The sequence below is a fragment of the Phaseolus vulgaris genome, chromosome 8 (assembly GCF_051622355.1).
Source record: "Phaseolus vulgaris cultivar YP4 chromosome 8, ASM5162235v1, whole genome shotgun sequence".
NCBI classification, from domain to species: domain Eukaryota; kingdom Viridiplantae; phylum Streptophyta; class Magnoliopsida; order Fabales; family Fabaceae; genus Phaseolus; species Phaseolus vulgaris.
This window is the reverse complement of record NC_143505.1, coordinates 4,698,596-4,724,773: the sequence shown is the minus strand read 5'-3', so window position 1 is coordinate 4,724,773 and position 26,178 is coordinate 4,698,596. Positions and strand designations below refer to the sequence as shown.

General features: G+C 33.2%; 3 protein-coding genes across 3 annotated transcripts; 1 reads left to right on the top strand and 2 right to left on the bottom strand.

The window, feature by feature from the left end:
• The first annotated feature begins 928 nt into the window (after positions 1-928).
• LOC137823390 (phosphoglycolate phosphatase 1A, chloroplastic) lies at positions 929-5,824 on the top strand. The gene is made up of 10 exons (XM_068628496.2): positions 929-1,399; positions 2,098-2,165; positions 2,292-2,384; positions 2,482-2,553; positions 3,187-3,258; positions 3,624-3,683; positions 3,772-3,824; positions 4,380-4,477; positions 4,727-4,826; positions 5,454-5,824. Exons 1-10 carry the CDS (start codon positions 1,120-1,122, stop codon positions 5,662-5,664), a joined length of 1,107 nt encoding a protein of 368 aa, XP_068484597.1. The 5' UTR covers positions 929-1,119; the 3' UTR covers positions 5,665-5,824.
• A 959-nt stretch (positions 5,825-6,783) lies between these two features.
• On the bottom strand, positions 6,784-7,671 carry LOC137823389 (uncharacterized). Its single transcript, XM_068628495.2, has one exon. The coding sequence runs from the start codon at positions 7,583-7,585 to the stop codon at positions 7,037-7,039; it is 549 nt and encodes a 182-aa protein (XP_068484596.1). The 5' UTR covers positions 7,586-7,671; the 3' UTR covers positions 6,784-7,036.
• A 1,962-nt stretch (positions 7,672-9,633) lies between these two features.
• Positions 9,634-24,770, bottom strand: SYN4 (sister chromatid cohesion 1 protein 4). Its single transcript, XM_068628494.1, has 14 exons — positions 24,134-24,770; positions 21,130-21,391; positions 20,681-20,778; positions 20,518-20,567; positions 19,914-20,006; positions 18,757-19,708; positions 16,256-16,699; positions 16,012-16,156; positions 14,551-14,687; positions 12,758-13,887; positions 11,738-11,765; positions 11,306-11,417; positions 10,704-10,833; positions 9,634-10,162 (listed from the first exon to the last, which is right to left on the bottom strand). Exons 1-14 carry the CDS (start codon positions 24,255-24,257, stop codon positions 10,064-10,066), a joined length of 3,804 nt encoding a protein of 1,267 aa, XP_068484595.1. The 5' UTR covers positions 24,258-24,770; the 3' UTR covers positions 9,634-10,063.
• Positions 24,771-26,178: the final 1,408 nt, after the last annotated feature.

Here is a 26,178-nt window from a genome sequence, read left to right as displayed (position 1 = left end):
TACCAGATCATTATCCTTTTAGTTTTTTAAATTCCAATTAAACAATACTGGATGTCATTCTTCTCTAAATAAATATTACCGATATTTTTCTATCAAATATCTTAATTTTTTACGTTTTAATATACATACATATATATATATATATATATTTGAAATTTCAATTAAATACTCTATATTTTACTTGCTTGTTAAGGACAAGAAAATAAAATGGAAAATTGTCTGACAAAATAATTTTTATTAGATAAAATACTTTTAAGAAGTTATTTTTATAAAAACCACCAAACATACTTTTAGCTCGAAGAAACTTGTTGACTTTACAGTTTCAATTTTTAAAAGTTTTATTCTTGTAAGAAAGATAAAAAAAAATCTTAAACTTGATGTTAGATATATATTAAGAATGTGTTATTACACTTCGATTTTAAATTTACGACTTTAATTATGAAGTCTATAAAAAGATAGGGACTCAACATGAAATACCTATATCAACATTATTGATCATTCATTAGTTAGTGCAATAATTATACGACTTTATTAAATAATGGATTATTTTTCAAATCACAATTTATAAATCCAATAAAAAAATACATTGAAAATATTATTCTCTTCTCTCTTTCATTTGGAAGCCAATGTTTATTTTTTCAAAAGAAAAAAATGTAGATTAATATTTTTTATTTATTTTCCTTCATTGTTATTTCCTTGCATAATTTGTTATATTGTGATTATCCAATCCTTGTTTTTTTTTTCTTACTTAAGTTAATAATTGTGGAAGTATTTTATGAATTTGGAGAAGTTTTTAATTTAGTATTGTATTTTTTTTTAAGTTTTTATTTTTGATTTGACAATAGAATTAATTTTTCTTCTTAAATTTGTTTTCTGAAAAGTTGTAAAATGCATAATATGTGTTGAGCAAAAATGTTTGTAATGTGAAGAAAAATAAGATCCACAGAAAATTGAGGTTGGGCTCGGATTATGATCCAATAGCGCACGAACTTGGTCCACTAAAAACCAACGGTCCATGTTAAATCTCTTAACCATTTCACCTTGGTATCACATGCATGCACCACACAAATAATAACCCCCAAAACAAAAAATCAAAAAAACTTAGCAATTTTGAAGGAAATGCTCAGAAGCAGCACTTTAGCACAGAGTGTTACAGTCACCTGTGTTCGTCACAGTCACAGACAATGGCACCAATCAATTCCCGTGAACTATAGATTCTGTGACGCTGCTCGTAACGGTCTATCATCGAACTCCGCGATCTTCAGGTGGAATAGAAAATCGAATTGTAAGCGTAACAGCTGTGGAATGGGAACCTTCACGACGCGCGCGTTGGCGCAGCCGCTGACCAACGCCGACGAACTCATCGATTCCGTCGAAACGTTTATCTTCGACTGCGACGGTTTGTTACTGATTTTGAAGGCTTCAACTATTTGTATCTACGTCATTTCATTTTTGTACTGATTCAGGAAGAGTTTAATGCTTATGCAATTTTCAACTAAAATGTTTTTATATTTTCTGTTCAATTACTTGAAGATCAACCTAAGTATAACTAACTATTGTAAAATTACATGTATATGCCAAAACTGAAACTAGACTAAAGCTTGAAATGAAGTCGGTTATAGAGATTGAATGAGTAATTTAACAAAAAAAATTCTATACTGTTTATTTTTTGTACGCTGTTAGATCAATTTCCTTTACATTATCAATCAATCAGAAGCCAACTTTTAAAAGAGTTGTTATGCAATTAAATCAAAGTATGATAATAAATTGCTAATATGTGATTATGGTGCATTTTAGTTAAATTGTAAAGAAAGTTAGTTTTGAAGTTATGAGTTTAATATTCCAGCTTGTCCGTGTCAGGTTAATAGATATCGTACGTGATATTTGTATACAGAAAACTCTCACAAAAGTGACCTGAGCAATTTATGGAAAAAATGGTGATGATTGATTTTTTGTGAGGTTCTTCGGGGCAAAATTACAATATGAATATGATTCCTGCTTCTTGTTCTGTTTTTGCTTTATCTATTCCCTTGGGTTATTTTTCAAAGTATTTTGCCATTATGCGAATTTCCTTTACCGTTAAAACTTAATTTGCAGGAGTTATATGGAAAGGTGACAAATTAATAGGAGGAGTGCCTGAAACACTTGACATGCTTCGGTCAAAGGTTTGTGTGCTAATGTAGGCACTAGGCTTTTACCTGCAAGTGTCAATGTGAACTATCCTTCAATTTATTGTTGTTCATTTTAAGCAAAAAAGTCTGAGGTTTGCGTTTCTTAATAAACTTCTTTAGGGAAAAAGATTAGTTTTTGTCACCAACAACTCAACGAAGTCTAGGAAGCAGTATGGAAAGAAATTTGAATCCCTTGGCCTGAATGTCAGCGAGGTTAGCCCACATTTGTTTTTCCTCACACTTTATTTGCACTGAAATTGTTTAGTGAGTAATAATGAATTTGTAATCTTTAATTATTGTGCTATTTCAGGAGGAGATTTTTGCGTCATCCTTTGCTGCTGCTGCATATTTGAAGTCCATTGATTTCCCAAAAGATAAAAAGGTAATATATCATCTTTTGCTTTGCAGTAGGACCCAAACTAATATCAAGTATTTAATCTAGGAACTCTTTTAACCTCAAATGGTACCCTTAGTTAACATTAGGGGTAAATTAACACTGATCTCCAGTTAGCAGCAGCTGCATCTTTTTTTGGGTTAGTTGTAAGATGGGAGGATGAATGGAGGTGCAACAAATAATTTTCTAGTAGGTTTATAGGGCATAGGAAAACCTAAGAAAACTGTAGAAGAAACAATTAAAAAGGGCCTTGCCCAAAATGGCCGCAATGCAAATTTGGATTTTGATAAAACCTACTGGGCAGTGTCTTTGATTACCATATGACATAATATGAATTATATGATACATTTGGAATCCAAAAAAATAATTGTATTTTGAGGCCAGGCTAAGAACAAGTGAAGTTAACGATATTTATGTGTAAACTCGTATAGTAATTGTAATGCTGAACTTAATACTTGCGCGATATATGTAATTGTAAACTATATTTCTCAAGCAATACTTCAGAACATTATCATTTGAATCATGTTGCACCTGAATACTATATCTTTCATAATTATTAACTATTTCTCGAACCAGTTTATAAGGCTGAAAGTAAAGGACTGATAGATGAACATGATTTAGGTTTATGTCATTGGAGAAGATGGCATCTTGAAAGAGCTTGAGCTTGCTGGATATCAATACATTGGTGGGCCGGTATGTACTATTGAGTTCCATATGCAAAATATTTACGGTCTGATCAGTCGGTCACAGTGTAATATTATTTGTTTGTTTGTTTCTTTTTTTCTTTTTAAATCAGTTTGATATATAATAATGCATATAAATTAGATTTGAATGATAATGCATAGGATATAATGATCTCAGCATCTAATGCAGAAGAAAGCGCAGAAAGTCAAACAAAACTACTAGATGATGAACATAGTACTTATATGTCTTTCCAAGGGTAAATAAGAAGTGAAAAAATAGTTATGCATATGTAATGTATAAGTCTTCCATTAGTATGGAATTATCCTTATGTCTGATTTCTCTGTCCCACTTTTATATGCATGTTCTTCATTTAGGAAGATGGCGGGAAAAAGATAGAACTGAAGCCAGGTTTTTTGATGGAGCACGATGAAGATGTATGTGCTTCCTGTCTTTATTGATAGTTTTCAGATTTTTATTTGATATTATTTGCAGTTCCTGTAAAAAAATGTGTATATTTATTAGGTTGGAGCAGTTGTTGTTGGGTTTGATCGCTACTTCAACTACTATAAAATCCAGTAAGATTTCAAAACTGTCACTGAAAAATTACGGACACGAATATGCAGTAGAGTTAGAGAGATAGCATGCAATGTTTCTATTTTATTTTCCTTTTTCTTTATAAGATGTTGCTGTCATTGAGTTCCAAGCAAAAGAGATATCTTATTCTTTCAAATCTGTACTTGTTCATGTAGAAGAGGATTTGTCTTTTCTTCGGTTAGCAAAATCTGGGTTTTATGAGCCTGGAATGTTTTAGTTAAAGCACCTGATATTACATGTATTTTAACATACAATAATGTTTGTCTTGCACTATTTTATGGGGTTGTGAGATGAGCTGAAAGAAGAGAGAAATAATGGAAAGGGAAAAGGAAGAAAAACAAATGTGAAAAATGTGATACATTATGTGACGGAAAAGGAAATGATAGGTAGAAATGAAGTAAGAGAAAGGGGTGTGAGAAAATAATATCCTTTAGCATGAGAATGATAATGATGGCAATCCTATTTCAAAAGTCAGGCTAAAGGTAGATAGAAACTCTGTATTATTATTAAATATTAATTTTTCTTCGTGATGAAAGGTATGGAACACTCTGCATACGTGAAAACCCTGGATGCCTTTTTATTGCTACAAATCGAGATGCTGTTACTCATCTTACAGATGCTCAAGAATGGGCAGGTTTGTCTTTCTTTCTTCTCTCCCTATTGACTTCTTTTACTACTTTGTGCATAATAATCTAGTGAGCCGTTCGATTTTTCTTTATTATGCTACACTCACAGAATTAGAGCAGATTACATTAAGAAAACAGCAAAATAAGTTTTTCAAAGCAGGTTCACTAACTAGTAACAGTTCAAAGCATTAACAACATGGGAAATATGATTATGCACTTGTTGAAATGGTATTAAATAATTTGTGCTTGCATTTCAGGTGGGGGCTCTATGGTTGGCGCCCTCAGTGGATCTACTCAACGTGAGCCACTAGTTGTTGGAAAACCCTCAACGTTTATGATGGATTACTTAGCAAACGAGTAAAAAGCTTTCTATTACCTTATTCTTATTCTCAGTGCATGATAGATAAATTATCTGTGGCATAAATAGTCTGACGTGAGTGAATGACATTGTGTTGCTTAATGTTTTTTATGCGTGGTCTTCCTATGACATGACATTTTAAATCTTGACACAACTCTTATCTATTTACACATCTTTGCACCAAATCATTACTTCTTCACATTTCCCATCTTTTGTTGCTGTAATGGATCACTTTCCCTGCCTTTAAGGGTAATGTGATCAATTAATAAAAAAACTTTCGTAGTTTTGTAGAGAAAGAGGGAAAGAAGAAACCTTTGATTTGTTCAATTGTCAAGAAATCCAGATTTTTATTGGGATCACAGATTATTAAACTGTCCTATTTATTCATCATATATTTTTAACCATAAAGTGTTTATGCCGCATGTTTTTCAATGGGAAATGGGGAATGAAAAAGGACACTGGCCACTGATGCCCCACGGGAGCTGAGGGAATATAGGGATGAGAAAGTTTAGAGACTTCATCACTATTTTTAGTAGACCAGTTTCTGTTTAAGGCAATGGATAGTGAACTGTAAATAGTTTTTCTCTCTAGAATTTCCTTTTAACTGTTGTAATTTCATTGAACAGATTTGGCATTTCGAAGTCACAGATATGCATGGTTGGGGACAGACTAGACACTGATATCTTATTTGGGCAAAATGGTGGTTGCAAAACTCTTCTTGTGCTCTCAGGAGTCACCACACTGCCCATGCTCCAGAGTCCTAACAACGCCATACAACCAGACTTCTATACCAACAAAATTTCAGATTTTCTTTCCCTGAAAGCTGCAGCTGTGTGACCATACAGTTTACATTTATAAATTATAAATGTATCCCCAATTGAAGATGGGGAAGGAGAGTCATGTATTTTATTTAAGAAGTAAATTGGAAATAGAAAAAGTTCCTTTAAAGAGAATTATGTTACAAGATTATGAAACGAACACTTTGATTATCTGTCAACATAAATCTTAATTATACAAACTGTTATGCGAACTATCTTATGATGTTTATGTTTAAACATCATCTGGAAAATGTGAACGGAGTCTCCAAGAGTGACGTAACGATTCTTGAAGAATTAAAGCAAAAAGGAAAACGTAGTTCTTCTTTTACATGATTTGAATTTCACTACATATTCTTTTACAAACTATGCAAACTATCTTATGATGTTTATGTTTAGACATCATCTGGAAAATGTGAAAGGAGTCTCCCAGAGTGACGTAACGATTCTTGAAGAATTAAAGCAAAAATGAAAACGTAGTAGTTCTTCTATTTGAATTTCACTACATATTCTTTTACATTGTAAAAACCTTTCAATTTTTTTATCACTGCATTATGTAGAATTTAAAAAAAATGAGAACATAGATTTGAGTTTCACTATATTGATAATCTTACATTGTAAAACAGAGATTTGAATTTCACATTGATGTTTTCAATTTTTATCACTGCATTATTTACATGCAGTGATAATGTGATAAGTGATATAATTTTTTAGTTAAGAGGAATTTTTTTAAACAATTTTTATACAAAAGGCACTTACTTCACTGATGATTGTTGACCGTGTTCAACCAGATAGGAAAAATGGGTACAAAAAAGATTCAATTTTGAATAAGAAAGTGAAAGGATTTTTATAAAGTGTTTCTTGAGAGCTAATGATTATTAAAATAAAGACTTATTATTCAAAATTAATTAAGATATCTGTTCTGCTTCAAAATGATTTTTATAAGTATTTCTTGATTATTAAAATAAAGACAAATTCTTCAAAATTGATTAAGATATTAGCTCTTCTGCTTCAAAATGATTTTTATAAACTGTTTCTTGAGAGCTAAAGATTATTAAAATAAAGACAAATTCTTCCAAACTAATTACGATATTCAGAATTTGACATCCAACAACAGAATTCGAAAGATAAAAACCTCACAGGCAAGATATAATGGGCAAAACTGATATTATAGTAATTGAACTTCAGATTGACAAGGAAATGAAGGTAACAACAAAAGGATGAATGTAAAGAATAACCACGCACCTAATTACATCAGAGACAGACAAGCAAACACACATATATCTATATTAGGAGAAATAAGCATCCAATTCTCCAACAAATCAACGAATTTGATGATCATATATCAGCAGAGAAGCATCTTGTTCTTGTTCTGTTCTTGTCATAAACAAGAATCAAACTTGGAAAGGCCAAGGCCAATCCTTCAAGTCCTCATCCTGCTGCACCTTTCCACTCTTCATAGCCACAATGGCACCATTACTCCCCTCAACACAAGCATAATACTTCAAGAAAAAGGCAAGAGTCAGCACCACCCACTCCAAGCAAAAGATCAAAATGGTAAGTCCACCAGCCAACTTCAGAATGACAGCACCATCTTCCTCCCTCACATATGACTTCAACTGCCCCAAAAAGTCCCCAGTTCTTGTAAACACCAGCACCGAAACCGAACCCTGAAAAATTGCCGTCAACACAGTGGCCACCATGTGGGCAGAGTACCAGCTATTGGCCCCCACAGCAGCACAACCGGAGATAGCACCTGCGATTGTGAAGACCTGAAGAAGGATGAAGAAAAAGCCACAGAGAGAGGGAATGAGGCGCAGAGAGAGGGTTAGGAAGATGCAGCTGGAGGCTGCACCCAAGAGAATGTAGTTGCAGAAAAGGAACACCTTGTGGGTGTTGTAGTGGCGAGGAGTGATGGAAGAGTTCATTGTGGAGAGACCCATTTGAGGTTTGAGTGAGAAGATTGAAACTTTGGAACAGGGAAGTGAAGTTGAGTTGGTGAGTGATGATTATTGGGTTTGTGATGGGTGGAGTGAGAGTGGTGCTTGCTATTATAGGCTTTTCTCATAACGGTCATATTTTTTCTTGGTGATTTGTTTGGGTCGGTGGAATATGACCGTTGGGGTAAGTGGACCTAGCCAGCTGTGATGTTAACGTTAACGTTAGTTCTTTCAATTCTTGTCTTTCCGCATGCTTTTTTTTCGTTTCTTTTTAATTTCAATAAGTTGGTTGTGTCAAAGTTCGTCTTTATTTTGGATTAGTAGCTTTTCTTTAAATGTTTTATGCCAACATATGATGTGATTATTTATATATAATCTTTTCTTTGATACATGTAATCGAAAATGTAAGTATAAAAAAGAATATTGAAAAAAAAGGTTAGATTCTTAAATGAATTTGAAGGATTTTAAGATTAGTTCAGATTTTTTTAATATAGTTGTTTAATATTTCACTCTCTAATATCTCATGATAAAAAAATTGGCAATGATAACTATTAAACGAGTTAAAAATAAAAATAAATAAATCGTTATATTTTAGAAAAATATAAAGTTAAATGGGCTGTATTCGTATATATTATCATTATGAATATAATAAATAAATAAAAATTACGTAGAATAAAGGAAACTTAATTCTATTAAAATGTTTTTTTTGTCCTTAACAGATACATTTTAAAGCAATTCAACGATAGCGCTCTTTTAGATAGGATTTGTATAAAATGCTAGTATATTTTTTTATTTTAAGAGTTTGGTAATTGCTTATTGTATTTGTATAATTCTTTCCTACAACAATAACCCTTTAAAAAATTCTTATACTTTCAAATAATATAATCCGAAATATACTTAAAAAAATATCAGATTCATTATTTCGAGCAATTATGAAAAATAGATTTCCGTTAAAAAATTGTTTCATCAACCAAATTCTCATAATAATTCAATTCTCCAAGAAACTTCACATAACCTGCAACCTCAAGGCTTTAGTGATGTTTCAACCGCATTTTTTGATGTTATTGTTTGTTGCGGATTTTAAAAAATCCTTAGGGAAATAAGAATTTTGAAATAAATTTAAAACTATACAGAAAACTGATTGAAAAATATAAATTTCGAAATATCTTTTTCAAAATACATATTGAATAATATTTATGTGTAAAAATTATAAATTTTTAAAAAATCATTTTCATCATTCCAGTATAATAGAAAAAAATACAGAAAAAAATTACAGTTTCCTAAGATAATACTTACAGATTGGATGGATTCAATTTGAAAAAAGTCATTTGTTTTATAATGAGGATACAAAATAATGTCATTTATTTTTATGTAAAGGATCAAAGATAGTGGTATTCTAAAAATACTTGGATGTTAATGAAACAATTACTAAAATTACATTAAAGAACTAAAAGAATATTTATTGTTTACACGAATTTTATTAGGAGAAAAGTAATAGGTCTGAAAACCAATACAAGTCATAGAGAATCGCAGTGAAAATTATATATAAGAATTTATGATAATATTTACAACAAAATATTTTTTACAAAAGCAGAGTATTTTGTTCTCAATAAACTAGTTTATTCTGGTGAAAATAAATACATCTATAAAAATTTCAAAATTATTAACCAAAAATAGTTTGCCCATAGGGGAAACTCCTCGCATTTATACTTTTATCTGGATTTTTAATTTTAACAAAACTTAAAATATAGCCGATGCATTAAGAAAATCATAAAGGGGCATGTCAATTTTAATTTAAGCATCATCAACATCTTCAATTATTTTCTTCCCTTCCTGCACGGGAAATTTCCAATAAAAAATAATTTAAACAAGTTTACCCACAAATATTTATAAAAAAAAAAACAATTCTATTTAGTCCTTATTTAAAAATACACCCAAGTCTTCAGAGATTGAGACCAGAGCCATACTATTTTCACGTATCAAAACTCAACCAAATAAATAAAAATATTTGATGGCAATGATCCAATGCGAACTATGTACAGAAAACTACATACTCTCAAAAGGATAAATATTAAATACAGTTAGATACTATACAAATAAAAGTACAGAAATGATGTACCTTACAAGGTGCTTTCTGTTACATAAATATGATACCTATAGAAAGCAGGATATCATTCTTGGAGGGATGAGTTTAAACGACATACAAATTAGCATCTGTAAATTACAAATTGTGACATTTTACAGAAATATATACATTAAGACCCAGAATAATCAATACGGTGATACAAGTGCTACTTCAACCCCCCCAGCCTTTGAAGAACAAAAAACTGAACAGCTAAATCCTATCTCCAAAAAATTATAAAGGAAAAACCATAGCCAGAATTGGGGAGAAATGTTGAAAATATTATCCCAACCCAGCATATTCCAGCCAAACTACCACCGAATGAATCTTTACAACTATATCTGCCACTACACGAGGTTTCAGAAATCTGACCTCATAAGTTTCATTCGAGGTTTTATGCTAATATTGGCAAAGGGTTTTGGTTGTTCTACATGGACATAATCCCTTGTCTTGAGAACCTGCAATCACAGTTGAAGTTGCATGTGAACCAATGTAAAGTTTCCGAGTAAGCCTTTGAAGAGTTCAAAGGGAGCATTTTAAGAAACAGGTCCAAGGTGTGAGAGAACACGAAAAATCTAACACCAAAAGAGTGATGTATGACCCTCCAAAGCAGATATTCAAGTAAGAACAGAAACTAAATCTAAACCAATAGAACATGTTTTATGACAAGATTTAGACACCGTTCTCAGCCCCTTTGGAGTTCGCTCACACTTATTTCAAGGGTATTTGACTTCCAACTAGCAGAGAGAACGGTTTAATCTTTGGTACTAATTGTTTTACTCTTGCATTCAATTTTCCCACTATCTATTTTGGGCGCATTTAAAACTTAAAAAAGATGCCTATCTATTTTCCCACTATCCATGTTAATATATCTCCTCTTTTCTCCAATGAGATATTTCAATTATCATTAATCATAAATGTGAAGATGTTAAACTAATGCAATAAGACCAGTTGGCAATAGATATTGTATGTGTAAATTAAAATAATTCTCGACCATACCAGAGTTTCGAAAAACATCCGTGATGCTTCCTTCTTTGTTTTACCAACTAATAAATTGTCAAGATGCAGCTCCTTCCTTCCTTGACGATCTTCCTTATCAAACGCAGTCTGCAGATACTTGGCAACAGCCCTGTGGATAAATGCATTAGTTTGCTGTTGAAATATAACATCGATGAAACTGGGAATCAGTGCAAAAAAATCTGGCCAACTCAAATGAATTAGCAAAGAAAATTTAGTTATATGATCCTAAACAATCTAAATCCAGATCCAGATAAAATAAATTTTAGATGTTTGTTAATTGTTATTTTTCAAAGATGAATTAAACCTGAATCATCTGCACAACCACAATTTCTGGGCTTATGTGAAAAGACATTGTAATGGCAGATGAAGTCATTTGTTCATATCCTCAAGGGAATCCATCCCATCTAAGGCAATGGCTAAGGGGATTTTAAATGAAATGCAAGTATTTGATTAGGTGTAAAAGGAAATTAAAAAACTGCCATACACATGACGAAATGTACAACTTTACGTCGAGTTGCACAACAGTGAGAAAAAAAAGGAAGTGCAGTTACTTCAGTTACTAAACTCTTGCACAAACAAACCTGGTCCTGGAAGACCATCCACTATTTTCAAGGTGAGTTCCTTCAGCACATGATTGAAAATCATCATCCTCATCATCATCAATTACTTCATCATCCCCAACATTCAAAAAACCTGGGAGTATACAGAGATAATGAATTACCACAGATCAAATAAACATAAAAAAATAGAAGTAATATGAAAGCTCAATATCTTGCTTCACTGACTATTGCTTATATTTGCCACACATTTAATATTATTTTGCATATAACCTACACATAATAACTTCAAAGAATTGAGAGACATGAAGGAACTGTCAGGAAAGGAAGCTGGCATCTAAATGAAGAGTGATTGACTCTTAATAATTCATTGGATTGACTGGTGACTAATATTAACACTAATTAGTTAGATGGCACTTTCATAAAATGAACATCAAAGAGCATTTAGAAACAAACCTGTGTCACTAGCAATCATGTAATTTTCCTGCACCATTTAATCATAGAACTTGATTAGCATGAATAAAATAGTAAATAAATACAACAGACAGGCATCTTAATTAAAACTTCTTTTCCAAAGGCTAGGAACAGCAGATCACACATTTTGCTTCAAAATAAAATTTCAAAATACCTACAGGACAATCACACCAATGCCAAAAACATAGTGGCACGTATTTAGACCACTTCAGAAGAAAGAAAACATGTACAAGAACAAAAAAAAGGCTTAAATGTACACATCAAGAGTAGTGAAATTAGCAGAATTACTTATTCTCACATTATCATCCGAAGGTGCAGTGTGATTCAAAGTGCAGTTTAAGGCAATTTCAATGAGTAGCAAAGTCTAAGAAGAAGTTGGGGACACTTGCTGGTTGGATGGATTCGGGTTAGGTGAGGGCTCACCACATCATAATACTAAAGCGGCGACTATAACTGTTGCAATTTTGAAAACTACAGGCTATAACTAACATTGCTATTTTCCTGGACCGAACTTAGGGTTAGACCATACCATACCACACCCTTTCTCTTTGGTACCGATTTCAATTTTTAGGACCCAGAAAATTAGCTTTAATTGTTGTGAGAACTGAGTGTAAAAAATATGGACATCACCACATTCAAAACCCAATTGTTTTATTATCCTTCATGTGATGAAATATGATAGTTGGACCTCGGGTGTCAGGTTTCATTGTGATGTCTAACATGAGTCAAAATAAAATAAAATTCCCGCTCCTGCTTAAAATCAAAACTTTATCACCAAACTATGTCCAGAATTACTGTTTTCTTAAGAAAAACAAAAGTTTGAAATAAAAACAGATTGTTGTCAATAATAAGCTTTAGTCACGGCTCAATGTTATCAAGCAATGCTTAAAATTTGTCAGGTATATCAACTATGCTAAATAATTCTAGTAGAAGAATAAGAGACAAATCCAACAAATAAAATATATGGAAAAAGGCAAAATTAAGGCAAACTGGAGAACTTACATCATTGTGTTCTACATAGGGACTCCTAATTTCAGGGTACACTGTACTTTGTAGTCCAGGTTCCTGAAAGACTAGGTTTTCTTCGTCTTTCAAAGAACTCTCTTTTGCATCTACACTGAGTGCTTCAGATTGTAAACAGTCTACATTAGCATTTCCTATAAATATGCAGTCAGTTGCACCCTTGTCATCACACTCCATGGCAGAAGCAACAATTTGATCCTCATTTAACTGCCCCAGCATACTGTTTCCATTTTCCTCTGATGGTAGATCACCATTAAAGGAAGCCTGAATATCAGTAAATTCATCAGTTTCTTTAGAACCAGTAGCCAAGGATGCATACAAATCATTGGCTTCAAAACCATCTGTTTGAACTTGTGTTCTAGTTTCCATGCTAAGCTCAATAGCACCTAATCCATTTCTATCGCTCTGATCCTGCACAAACTCATCCTCTAGAATAGGGACTGTGTTCAAGTTCTCAGCATTTGGAATGCTCAAAATATTTGAATGAATAGAACCAACGAGATCATTGGTTTTATCCATGAGAGTCAGGGATTTGGTAAAATCACTTTCAAAGACTTCAGTTAAGGATGAAGATACGTGCTCAAGGCCAGCAGAGCAATTCTCAGCTTCAGAATTTGCAATATTTCCTCCAACATGGTTTATTTCAACATTTTGAGAATTGTCAAGCTCCTCCACATGAGAAACAATATTTGTGTGCCCGCAGGCATCAATATCATGAGATCCCAAATTAACCTCCGACTGATGACTCTCAGACAAAACAGGTATCTCAGTAGGATGCACCCCTGCATCTTCTTGGAGTTGGACAGCCACAGGTTCATAAGTTGTGTGCCTGTGAGCATCAATATCATGAGATCCCAAGTTAATCTCAGACTGATGACTCTCAGACAAAACAGGTATCTCAGGAGGTTGCACTTCTGAATCTTCTTGGTGTTGGACTGCCATAGGTTCATTATTCCCCACCACTCCATGAATTTCAGTATTCGTTCTAGAAAAGGACTCTTGATCATTTTTTTTTTCTACAATAGAACTATCCATACCATGATCATAAACCTTGATTCCAGTCAGATCAATTGTCTCTTTTCGCAGAATAGTCAAATCAGTAGTCAAATCTGGAATGTATAAGAGAATTGCATAGATTATATTAGAGGGAAATTTCATAAAAGAATATGACAAAGCTCTGAAAAAGTAAGCAAATGAAGATGGTTTAATCAGGATAATGATGACCAAATGCACTTAAAAATAGGTTTTTGAAAAGCAATTGACAACAGTTGAAAAGGAACAGACATGACCATCCCATAGATGCAGAAACAACATGTAGTAGACCACTTTAGCCAGCTCATAACATCAATGATGAACAGGTTAAGTGTCAGCATTGTGGTTTCTTGATTAATAGCCAGCTCTATAAAAAATTATTATAGAGATGGAACAAAATACATTAAGAAGCCTCACAAATCGAGGAAAGTGTTGTCATGAGGAGAACAGTGAATTAGATACATCGTATGATCATAAAAGTATTATTTTTCCTCATTTCAAAATTCATGTACCAAAAAATAACTGCATTGCAAACATAAAATGTACTAATGTGTTTGTTTTCATTAATGTTATTACTTTCAGTTTACATGCTTTCACTAGAAGTACCAAAGATACCACAACTTATTTTCACTTGTTTTCTATTTTAGAGATTTTAACATTTTAAGAAAGGGGGAGAGAAAGGTTTGAGCAAATGCTCCAGATAATCAATAACACAACATAAACAAAGCCAAAAATTTCACCAGTAAATATCGGCCCATGAAAAATTTCATCCTCCAAAAATTGTCTTTGAATCATTAAAATCTCATGACTAGTGCAAGGGGCTTTTTTCCGCATGCGACGGATGTCTTCAGTATTTGTCAACTGTTCACGTATTGTACTTCAGAACAAAGAAGAAAAAACAATTAGTATTCAGGAAACTAAAAGGAGTGTGGTACGCTATACAACACAAAATACCAAAAGTGGCATCATAAATTCGATAATAAATTGAAGTGTGAACAAAGTATAAAAGTAAAAGAAAAAATAAATTACAAGTTACAACTATTGCCAGACAGTTTATGCAAGATCAGTTATAAAGTTATCCTTTCAATAAATAAAGGTGTTACGCTATGCCTAGCCCATGGGACAACCTAGGAGTATTAATTAGGAACACTGACGAATGGTAAATAGATAGGTGCACAACACAGAAAAAAGTAGAGGTCTATAAATAGATGGGTCTGATATCTTCCCAACTGGATAACCATCCAATATTGATATCAGCTATTTTAAACATACTAGACATCTTCTATTATGGATACACAAAAATTTCAGCAGATCTAATTTTCTCTCCTTCCAGATGGGCTGAGTGGCTTCAGTCATTTAGTTACCTCCAAGGTTATCAACCCTAGGGTTAACTCGTAAACCCTTACACGTTTAAGAGTCCACTGCAGGGTCACGAATTGATTCGTGAGTAAACTCATTTTTGAGTAAACTCGCAGTAGACTCGGTCAAACTCGGTGCAAACTCGCGAATTCGAGGCCGAGTCACCGAGTTACCTGGTTCGCAATGTTCACGTCACGTTATCATCTTCATCATCCCTAGTCGTCGTTGTCCTCACCTCGTCGCACCGCACGCCTCTAGGTTTCATGGGGTTCTTTTTTAGGGTTTGGTAACATGTTGGGTTTAGGGTTAGGGATTTTTTTAGCTGATTGGGTTTAGGGTTATTTTTAGGTTGGATTTGAGATTTTTGGGCGGATTGGGGATTTTTGGCAGATTGGAGATTTTTTGACATATTGGGTTTTTTTTAGATTTTTAAACATGATAACATTTGTGTTGTTTTAATTATTTAATTATCTTATCAGTTTGACAAATAATATTTTGTTGGTGTATGAACTTGTTTATTTCAATATTATGCAATTGGTATCATGAAATATTTTTTTTTATTAAATTTTTTGTATGAAGTAGATTCTTACAAATCTACGAGTCAGGTTTACAGACCTCCCACAAGTCTGATAACCTTGGTTACCTCTAATACAACAAAATCAATTGCTCAACAAGGCTTGCCTTGGCAATTAAATAGATAAAAAAGAGTAAAAATCAATTATCGAAAATAGTAAAAAAGGAGAAGAATAAATAAGTGACAAAATATTATGCTTTTCATTCTATTATAATCAATAAAAAATAAAATGGATAGATATGGACAGATGATTGGATGGAAAACATACTCGCCGTGCAAGACCATCATATCATCCATAAGCATCTTCCTCTTCAAGGCACTAGTACGAGGTGCAGAACGAACCCGCTTCATTGATGCCATTTCAGGAGCTGCAGGACTGGGTTTCATTTTCAAAACTGAAGATTTTCTACCAACTGCACCAACAAAGTATTTTCAGCCTCACCACATTCTCAAGGACAATACACACTGTAACAAAACATATAGCAAAATACATTAATAGACCACTCTTATACCTAATATGGAAGACAATAGATCGTCATCACCAGGAACAGACTCAGTAGTTCTCTTGGATTGGGCTCCCCCGTAAGACTCAACCAAATCCATACTCTGCATTGTAAGAGTACTTTCTGTGAAGCTACGTTTTTTACCAGAAATGTCTGTTAATCCTGCAGCACCTGTATGGCCTTCAGTTGCACCCTGGTTGTCAGGAGTAGATGCCATCAGCAAATCATTTGCTTCACCATCATGTTGGTAAGCTAAGGAGAGCAACTTTTCAGGCTCTGGCATGTCAGTAACCGCAGATCTATTTATACTCTCTACTTTATTGCTAAATATTTGACTCTCAAGCTCCACATCTGTTTTTCCCAAATCAGGCGTTCCTTTAGATACAGATAGCTCTATAGTCTCTTGGTAACTTAAAGCAGGATTTGAAACATCAGTTACATGACCTCTTTCACCTGTAAAGAGTAAAAAGAACAGATTATCAATAAAATGGAATGTGCATGTTTGATAATATCTGTCAACAAGATTATACAATTAAATGGAGTAACTTAACAATAAAACAGAATCCACTCGAATTGTCACAAAAGGGTACTTACTATGATGTTCAGAAAGAAAAAAAAAATCAAAATGGAAAAAAAGACAACAAAATGTAAAAGTCAGTAAAACATCGTGGTGACATGATGTTCAAATATCAAAATGAGTTCTGAATCTTATTCTCATTTGTTTTTGTTTAGCACATCAGCATCTTATGAATAACTTGTTCAGTGTTTTGGAGAACACTGGTTTGTCTCAATCAAAGACGGTCAGAAGATCAGAGCATGTTCAGAGGATTTGGTAATAGGCAAAATGCCAAAAGGACTTTGGCGGTGTTTCCTGGCAGCAATTCTTTTGTGCATGTAGTAGGAAAAAAATGCTAGAAATTTAGCAGCAGAGCAATCTTCTATTAGGGTATATGGAATCCAGTATTTTCTAGCTTCTATGTCAAGCTCTGGTCATGATATTTCAGAGGGGTGTTCTAACATCTCCACAGAGATCACTATGCTATGCTGCATGTTTCTTAATATCTGTTCCCTTTTTTTGTTGATTTTGGTTATAGTCATCTTCAGTACTTCAGGATTTCTTATCCTCTTTTGCAACTTTCGCTTCTATCTCACTAAGTTATTTTCTAATCCAAAAGAAACACATGTAAAATTGCATTGTAATTACACCCAGATTGAGATTATACATAGGTTTGCAAGGGAGGTTGCAAGATCCCAGAAGTAGGATCATAAGGCAAACTTAAATTTGAAATTTATAACCAATTCATAAACAAAAATACAAAACAGAGCATGCAGCCACAGTCACAGTAGTCAGTGTCAATAATGAAAAACTGTGATACTGAACGCATGTCACAGACACAGCAGCAAACATTCATAAACAGTCACTAAAGAGAGGCAGAGAATTTAGGCAGTGTTCATCTAGGTCTGAAAATGGGGGAGAAGCAGCAGAAAGTATCAATATACAGCACCAAAAAACTTGTTAAAAAAGCCTAAACCCAACCCGAAAAATAAAAGGATTAAAAAATGAATAAAGAAAAAAAGAATAATAAATTCAGTGTTCTAAATACTAGATTGTAACATGTCAGCTGACCCAAAAGATGCTATATTGGGATATCCAATTTCACGATTTTGCAGCAATCCTACAACAGTCTTACTCTGATCCCACTGTTTGATGGTTTTACTCAATCCAGCTCAGAAGCAGGGAGCCAGATCATGAAATCATGAGCTCACAATTTTATAGCAATGCTGACACAGAATTACTTGTAATGTACCTATTCCACACCTGCTGTTACAGCCAAGCAAATGAAGAGAAAAAAATAATAAAATTCAGTGTTTTAAATACGGGATTGTGCCACATACCAGCCGACCCAAAAGATGTTATGGTGGGATAGTGGATAAAGGGATAGCTAGCAGTGATGAATTTAGAGAGAAATGAGGTCATGAGAAGTCCTACATAGCAAAGGTTGGGTTAAGGGAGAAAGTGAGAAACAGCCTTTAAGTATATATTGTTTTCAAAGTTGAAATCCAGAAAACAGACTCCATCAAGAGATCGTGCTCACAGTCCGTAATGGTCACTATCTCCCTCACACTGAACTACTCTGCAAGCAGTCAAGGACTACTTCACTACTCCTACACTACACTGAATCCAAAATTGACGGGCTAGTGTGAGCTTATCAATGCGGTTATGCACCCTTCAAATAGAAATCTATTTACTGAAAGATCCTAGCTTTCGTGCGTTGGTGGGTCTTCGAGATCCTTTCGATGAGCTATGTTGTGTTGAAGGGATATCTATATGAAAAGACAGTTCTATTTCCATTTAATAAATTCATTTTAGTTAGTGATCTCGGCTCAGCTAGTCCATTCTATCGTGATGAACTGTTGGCACCAGTCTTACATTTTGTCGAGACTATAGTCCACTATTTAAGAACCTGATTAAATAATATAAGTCACCTGAATTGAGCTTATATTAATACCTTCAATAAATGACAGAGAAGGCTGGCCCAGATGGGAGGTGCATGGTTGAAGGAGAGATTCAGTAGGCTGCACAGCTTCATGCGATACATGATTTAAACCCTCAGCTTCCTTCAGTTCTTGAGAAGCTTGAGCTTCCACATCAACAGCAACTTCAGGTCTTCCAGGTGATCCTAGCGGACTAATAACATTGGATATTAGAGCACCATCAGACGGACAGGATTGTCTATCACTCTTAGAAATTTCAATGCCATTCAGAACTTCATGCTTTGATAATGAGTTACCATCCTCCAAATAACCATCTGATCCTGGCACCTGAGATCCATCCATGTTAGACAATGGTTTACATGAGATGTTCTCTTGATCAGAAGTAACATGAGAACAACCAGGAGAAGAAACAACACAATTTGTAACAGTTTGGTCCAAAGGAGGAGCAGGAACTGGGTCAATGTTCATCAAAACTCCATCTTGCAAGTCCTCCTCCTTGTCAGGAACAGCAGAAGTATTGATCATCCCACCTTCACATTCTGGTAACATGGTGGCAGGAAACTCTTTATTGGAAGAGTCCACCAAGGGTAATGATGCTAAGGAATGATCTTCATGCATCAAATTTTCTTGATCCTTGATTACAACCTGACATGCTAAATGCTCCTGCTCCTCTCTTTTGCCATCCACTTCAATCAGATCGCAGCATTTCTCTTCATGATGCAAATCTAAAGAAATATGATTCTCATTACTTTGCAAGGAGCAATCATTTACATCATTATCCCTTTGGTGACCCAACAATTCATGTTGTGTGGTCTCCATTGATTTTAAATCAGCTAAATTATGACAATCAACTTCATTATTGCCCTGATCCATCTGAGTTCCAAATAAGTTAGGCTCTTCAAGTCCGGGGGTAGATGGACCCTCAGCATACTCACGGACTTTACCACTAGGGGGCAAATCATCAATCTGTTCAAAACAAATCAGATCACTAATTAAACAAGAAGAAGATACAATCCCTAGTAAATAGAACCACTTCCATTTCACCCTCTTTCCAAAAAGGAGAGAAAAATGAACACAACAAGCAATAAAACCAAAGATTCAAGGCAAGCAAATATTTTAAAATATAAAGTGTATTTTGCTTCCACAGCCTTTCATCTCAAGTTTTGCTTACCTCCTCTTTCTTTTCATCATTTTGATGAGACACCTGAAGACTAGCACCAAAGTCATCATGCTCCAAAGTAGTAGCTTTGTCATTTAACAAAACCTGATTTTGTCAAATCAAATTAAAATCTCCAGAAGTAGTAAGAAAAATGCATCTATACTCAGCATAGTCAATTTAAAGTAAATTATTTTCTACAGTAATACACATTAAGACACTTAGCTAACAGACACCTCAATTAAAACCAAGCATAACAGTGCTCCAAGAACAACAAAAGGTTCATATATATGCTCATCATAAGATGGCAGCCAACAGCAAAGCAGTCCTATTCGTGACAGATAAATGTACAAGACAGATCTAGGAATGTAATGATGCAAATGAAAAAAGCATAAGATCTATATCAGGCATACCAGGCCTGTGCATTTCAGATGCATATATTACTTTTACAGTATTACCATCAATGCAGTATATCTATGCTTCCTAGTTATGACCAGACAACAAAACAATAACATATAAATCAGTAAGTTGGAGCCCCTAAACCACATATATCACATTTCGTCAATCAACTCCATCAATAGGATGATGTGGAAAAACTAAAAATAAGAAAACAAATTACCTCATCAAGGTCTAGCCCAATTTGAGAAGCATCACCGTCACCAAAGCGCTCTGCAAGACATGTTTACCATTAAAATTAGCCACAAAATTCTCCACATCACATTTAAAATTCACTATCAACAAATCAGTACAAAGAGAAACAGAGACAAAAAAGGTAGACTAACCATCCAAGCCAAACTGTGAAGTAGAGTAAACCACACCATCCATAGTATCTTGCAGTGTAATCTGCTCCCTAGTACTGACATGGTGATCAACATAGTTACTGCAAGTTCACAACACATAAATTCCTCCATTAATAAGCCAATATACCTATCTTCCACACTAACCATTAACACAAAATCGCCATTTAGATCATAGAGCTATTCTGTAAAAGCATAGCCAAACGAAAAATCGGTGACTGAAAAATTCTGGCATTATTATTAAATTTGTATCAGTCATCTGAAAATACTAAGGAAAAATCTGACATATAACATTGGACAAAATCACTACAAAGTGGTTTCAGATGAAATGAAACAAATTAAACTAGATAAAACCAATTTAAGAAAAAATACCACTGCAGTAAACAATAGCTAAAGCTACAAACGACAATATGTTCAAGTATTTAAGAACTAACGCTTGAAGAATGTCACTATCTGGCAGTTCAAAATCATCAAGATCAAAAGTCTCAGGTAAGGTGATGGAATGGTAAGGTGCAGTGGACTCTTCAGGTGGCAAATCAACTGCTGTGGAGCGAAAAGCTTGCTTAATCTTAAGCAAGGCTTCACTACAGTCATCAAAAAGGTAATTCACCTTCCTAGAATATATCCTCACCACACCAAGCAGAAGATGGCTAGATAAACGGAGTGCAATTGGTACTTCAGGAAAAAGAATGGAATCTGTTCATTCATAAAATTAAACAAATAAATAATATGAAATGATAAAATATGATCAAAATTAATACCAAATGCAGCATATCCACATACAACGTACTGAGCAATATTAATTTCCCTCTTCGTCTATCATAACAAAATTTAAGCAATCAAAATCATTTGACATAAGAATAAAATAGTCCTCACTCATTCCACAAAATGCAGCTATAACCAACCTTTCTCTCAAATTTTATAATATTAAAAATTTAACATTGAGTAAATCTACTTAGAAACAATTATCACAATTTAGAAAATTAATATTTTCTCTTAACAAGACTGGTATATTTTCCTTTATAAATCATTACCATCATCATCATCATCATTATTTTGCCCAATAATAATTTCATTAAGACATTCAAGAGAAGAGAAGCACAATCAATAAACTAGCAATCAGCTAAAATATTAGGGGACAACAAAAGGCTCTAGTACATAAACTATTGCTAGCAATTACTGATAGATACATCTAGAATATAATATTTTAAGGATTTGCAAACTGCTGGATCCCTTTTACTCAAGATCAACTTCTTATTTCTTGCAATCAATCTCAGGAATTTCATTTTGACAGAGGGAAAGTCTTAAAATGAACTTTAAACTTAACTTAACCTCACAAAATCAGCTTGCAAGAAAAAATTTACACTTACTTATAAGTTATATACTATAATTTGGCTTTTTCTTCAGTCAATATGGAATCTTCAACACATCTAATCTAACTCTCAACAAATTGGCTTGCAAGGTGACGTTTGCACTCACTTATATATTTTAATTTGGCCTTATCTTCAATCGACGTGGGATCTCCAATACACCTCCTCACGCATATTTTATAATCTTAAAAAATTAACATTGAATACTTAGAAACAATTATCACAATTTAGAAAATTAATATTTTTCTCTTAACAAAATTGGTATATTTTCCTTTATAAATCATTACCATCATCATCATCATCATTTTGCCCAATAATAATTTCATTAAGATGTTCAAGAAAGGAGAAGCACAATCAATAAACTGGCAATCAGCCAAAATATTAGGGGACAGCAAAAGGCTCTAGTACATAAACTATTGCTAGCATTTGTTTTACTACTGATAGATACGTCTGGAATATAATATTTTAAGGATTTGCAAACTGCTGGATCCTTTTACTCGAGATCAACTTCTTATTTCTTGCAATCAATTTGAGGTATTTCATTTTGACAAAGGGAAAGTCTTAAAGTAGACTTTAAACTTAACTTAACCTCACAAAACCAGCTTGCAAGATAAAATTTGCACTTACTTATATACAATTAACTGGTTTTTACTTAAGTCAATGTGGAATCTTCAACACACCTAACTCTTGACAAATTGACTTATAAGATGAGGCTTGCACCCATTTATATATTGTAATTTGGTCATATCTCCAATCGACGTAGGAACTAGAGAGGAACCTCGATAACAGGTGACACAAGACCCAACAAATTCGACTAAGATAGACTTTGAATGGCTCGGACACCTTCTTAAGAAAGAGAAATTTAAGTCTAAATCAAGCTTACAAAATCGGTTTGTAAGGTCATGTTTGCACCTCACTTATATACTATTTGACTTTATCTTTAGTCTATGTGGAATCTCTAGCACACTATCACGTCAAGAAATAAACATCTCCAACATGAGATTAAATATTTGTGAGTGATCCAACAGGAGCCTAATAGCGGGTGACACAACAACCCCAAATAATATCCCTACAATAAGCTCTAATACCATCTTGTGAGCTTTTTGAATAGCCACTTAATTAAGTTGTTAAACCAAAAGCACCCATGGTCCCTTAGGCATGATTTATTAGCTACCATTGGGAAACATTTATATTGCAAAGTTTCTAATTCTGACCCATCCTTAGCTTTTTTCTATATTCTGCCATTCCATTCATCAATCTAATTTCGTCTCAGAACTACTTTTTTTATTCCTCTACACCGAAGAGAATGTCATATTTAGAATCCTTAGGTAAATAAATATGCTCAATATCCTTGCGCATTTTCACTCAAGAATACCAGACACTCTCTTAAGCTTGAGCAGACTAAACATAAAAAAAAAAATACATCAAATAAAAGAGCCATCAAGTTTTCTACAAATAAACGACAATGACCCAGACAAATTACTGTGAGTAAAGCACCACAAGATTGATAAGAAAAGGAAAATTCCAGCAACAGGTGGCATACAAGAATAAATATTCAGAAAATATTTCAAGCACTTGAACTAACAACAACACAGAACGAACTTGGCTAATACCTTCCTTAACACTCGTGGTTCTCAAACCCCACAGAAGTCCTTACCTGTCACCCTAGGCATAATACAAGTTTAAGATGTAGCTCTTGTTTTAGTTAGCCTAACAAAGCTCAAAATTTGTGCACCCCAACCAGTAAGCTGTTTAAGTTTTCAAAGATAACTGAGACAACGGTTCAGATTGAAGAAAGCCAATATCTGCACAATTTCCTAAACTGTAACTAATAACTAACTATCAGCAACTATCAGAATTAACCGACAAGGTAATTAGATCAGGAAACAACAAAACAAACTTTTATATCCTCATTAAAACAAAGCCTTCCAAAACATTAATTGCAATCATAAATTACACCGCTAACTAACACACAATTACAATCACAAATTACCCCATTAACTAACAGAACACAATTTTCCTCACATTAAAATCCCAAATCAAAAAGCACAAAACAAAACAAACGTACCTACGGATACACCAATGTCAGTATCAGCCACCTGATTCTTTCGGAGCTTCCTCTCCAAATGCGCAGCTATCCATATAGTCCCAAGTGGCCCTTTCTTGGCCAAAATAAACTGAGAATAGAACATCCCTTTGCTTCAGCTCGCAAATTCCCCACTCCAAAATAAACAACTTTCCCCCAAACCTAAAACCCCATCACAACCCCCCGACAAAACCAAATCCAGCACCGAGAAACCCTAATTGCACCTCCTCCGTCAACAAAACCGACAGAACTCCTCCACAACCACGTGGGAAAAACAATTCGCGCAGTGAAACAACCTAAAACTCACCAAAGTGGTCGTTGGATCGAGAAAACGCAGAGCTAGAGAGAATCATCACTGAGCATGGTTTCGTGAAGTGGAAAAAAAAAACCCTAACAACCGTGTTAGAATAAAAACGTGAACAATTGAAACAAAAAATGAGGAACACGAAAAGATTTGGTGGTAATTGTAATTTTGAAATTGAAATTGAAATTTGAACAGAGAAAGAGAGCGATTTGGAAAGTCAGATTTGGTTTGGTTTGTTGTGTTTGGGTCTAATTTTCGAAATAAAATGACAACACAATAAATAAAATAAATATAAGTGTATGTATGGTATGTATCATATGGTATGGTATGGTATGATAATATATGGTGAAACTAACATCTTTTACAATTTTACATGCTGAGCTGTTGCTTTCTCATTGGTCAAACCTAGGCCAATACAAATCTACACTTCTTTCACTTTTTCTTTTTTTCGTTATTCCCTTTCTTTCCGCACCTTGTCTGATAAATAAATCAAAATATTTATGAACAAAATTAAATAGTAATATTTTCCTTCCGTTTTCATAGATTAAAAAAAATATATATTTTTTTTCATGTTTTCATTTTATATTTACTATTTATTTATTAACTGATTTTTTATTTATTATTATTATGTCATCCTTGTTTCATGATAACTTCGAGTAGAAGCTCGTGTTTATCTAAAGTTTATTTATTTAATTTATAGATAATAATCTGATCTTTTTACAATATATTTTGATATAAAAATATACATTTTCATTTATTGGTTAATTTTTGTTGCCCTGGAATAAATTTTTTCTTATTTTAAATTTGTTCAAACAAAAGAACTATGAGAAATTTATTTTTAAAAATGAAAACTATTGCACAAATTTAGTTGAATTTAAAATTTTGTGTTTTTGTGGTGATGATAAACACTGATTATTACATTTTAACGTGACAATTTTATTTTTCAATTTATCAATGTTTTAGTGTTGTTTGTTTTTTATATTTATAAATTTGTTTTTTTACTATTTATTTAATTAATGAATATTTACAAAAGGTAACCTTCTTTTATCTTTATATATATATATATATATATATATATATATATAATGTGATATGTCATTTTAGGTTAACATATCTAAATACTCCTACCTTCTTTTTGTAATAGAAAGATGGGGTGTGACATTTTATATTTTATTTTTTATTTATGGTAAATATATGTAAATAGAATGTTAAAAATACTATTTTTTTTATCCGTGTTTTTCTTATTTCCTTATTGCAGCACAGTACTTTTGTTTTATTGTTTTGGCATTGTCTTTTTTTGGTTATTTTATTTTTTTATTAGAATAATATCTAATTATGTTTATATTAGAATAACATCTAATTATGTTTATATTAGTTTTTTCTTTTTCTTCATTGTTACCTCAATTGTTTTTTTTCCTTCATTATTAAGAATTTTCATAACTCCAACTATCTTCAAAAATGTTAATCTATAATCATATGATATAAATTTCAATAATTCATTCTTAATCCTATGATTTTTTGTTCTCATATGTTATAATCACAATAACAATCATACATTTCTTTCCTTATTTATTTAGAGATATAAAGTTCACACTATTTCTAGTAATGTGTACGTGGATCTAGATTATACCATAATGTTACTTCACTTTCATTCATCTAACAAATTAAAACTCTATTTTTTTCCATTCTAGATAATTAAAATATTTGTTGGACATTAACATCA

Bases quoted from the DNA above. Each gene is read 5' to 3' on its own strand.
- LOC137823390 (XM_068628496.2), top strand. From the start codon at position 1,120: ATGCTCAGAAGCAGCACTTTAGCACAGAGTGTTACAGTCACCTGTGTT. The intron at 1,400-2,097 runs GTTTGTTACTGA...CTTAATTTGCAG, and splicing joins GTTTATCTTCGACTGCGACG to GAGTTATATGGAAAGGTGAC. The intron at 3,825-4,379 runs GTAAGATTTCAA...TCGTGATGAAAG, and splicing joins TTCAACTACTATAAAATCCA to GTATGGAACACTCTGCATAC.
- LOC137823389 (XM_068628495.2), bottom strand. From the start codon at position 7,585: ATGGGTCTCTCCACAATGAACTCTTCCATCACTCCTCGCCACTACAAC.
- SYN4 (XM_068628494.1), bottom strand. From the start codon at position 24,257: ATGTTCTATTCTCAGTTTATTTTGGCCAAGAAAGGGCCACTTGGGACT. The intron at 21,392-24,133 runs GTACGTTTGTTT...ATGAATGAACAG, and splicing joins TGACATTGGTGTATCCGTAG to ATTCCATTCTTTTTCCTGAA. The intron at 16,700-18,756 runs GTATTAATATAA...TACTCTTTACAG, and splicing joins TTCTCTGTCATTTATTGAAG to GTGAAAGAGGTCATGTAACT.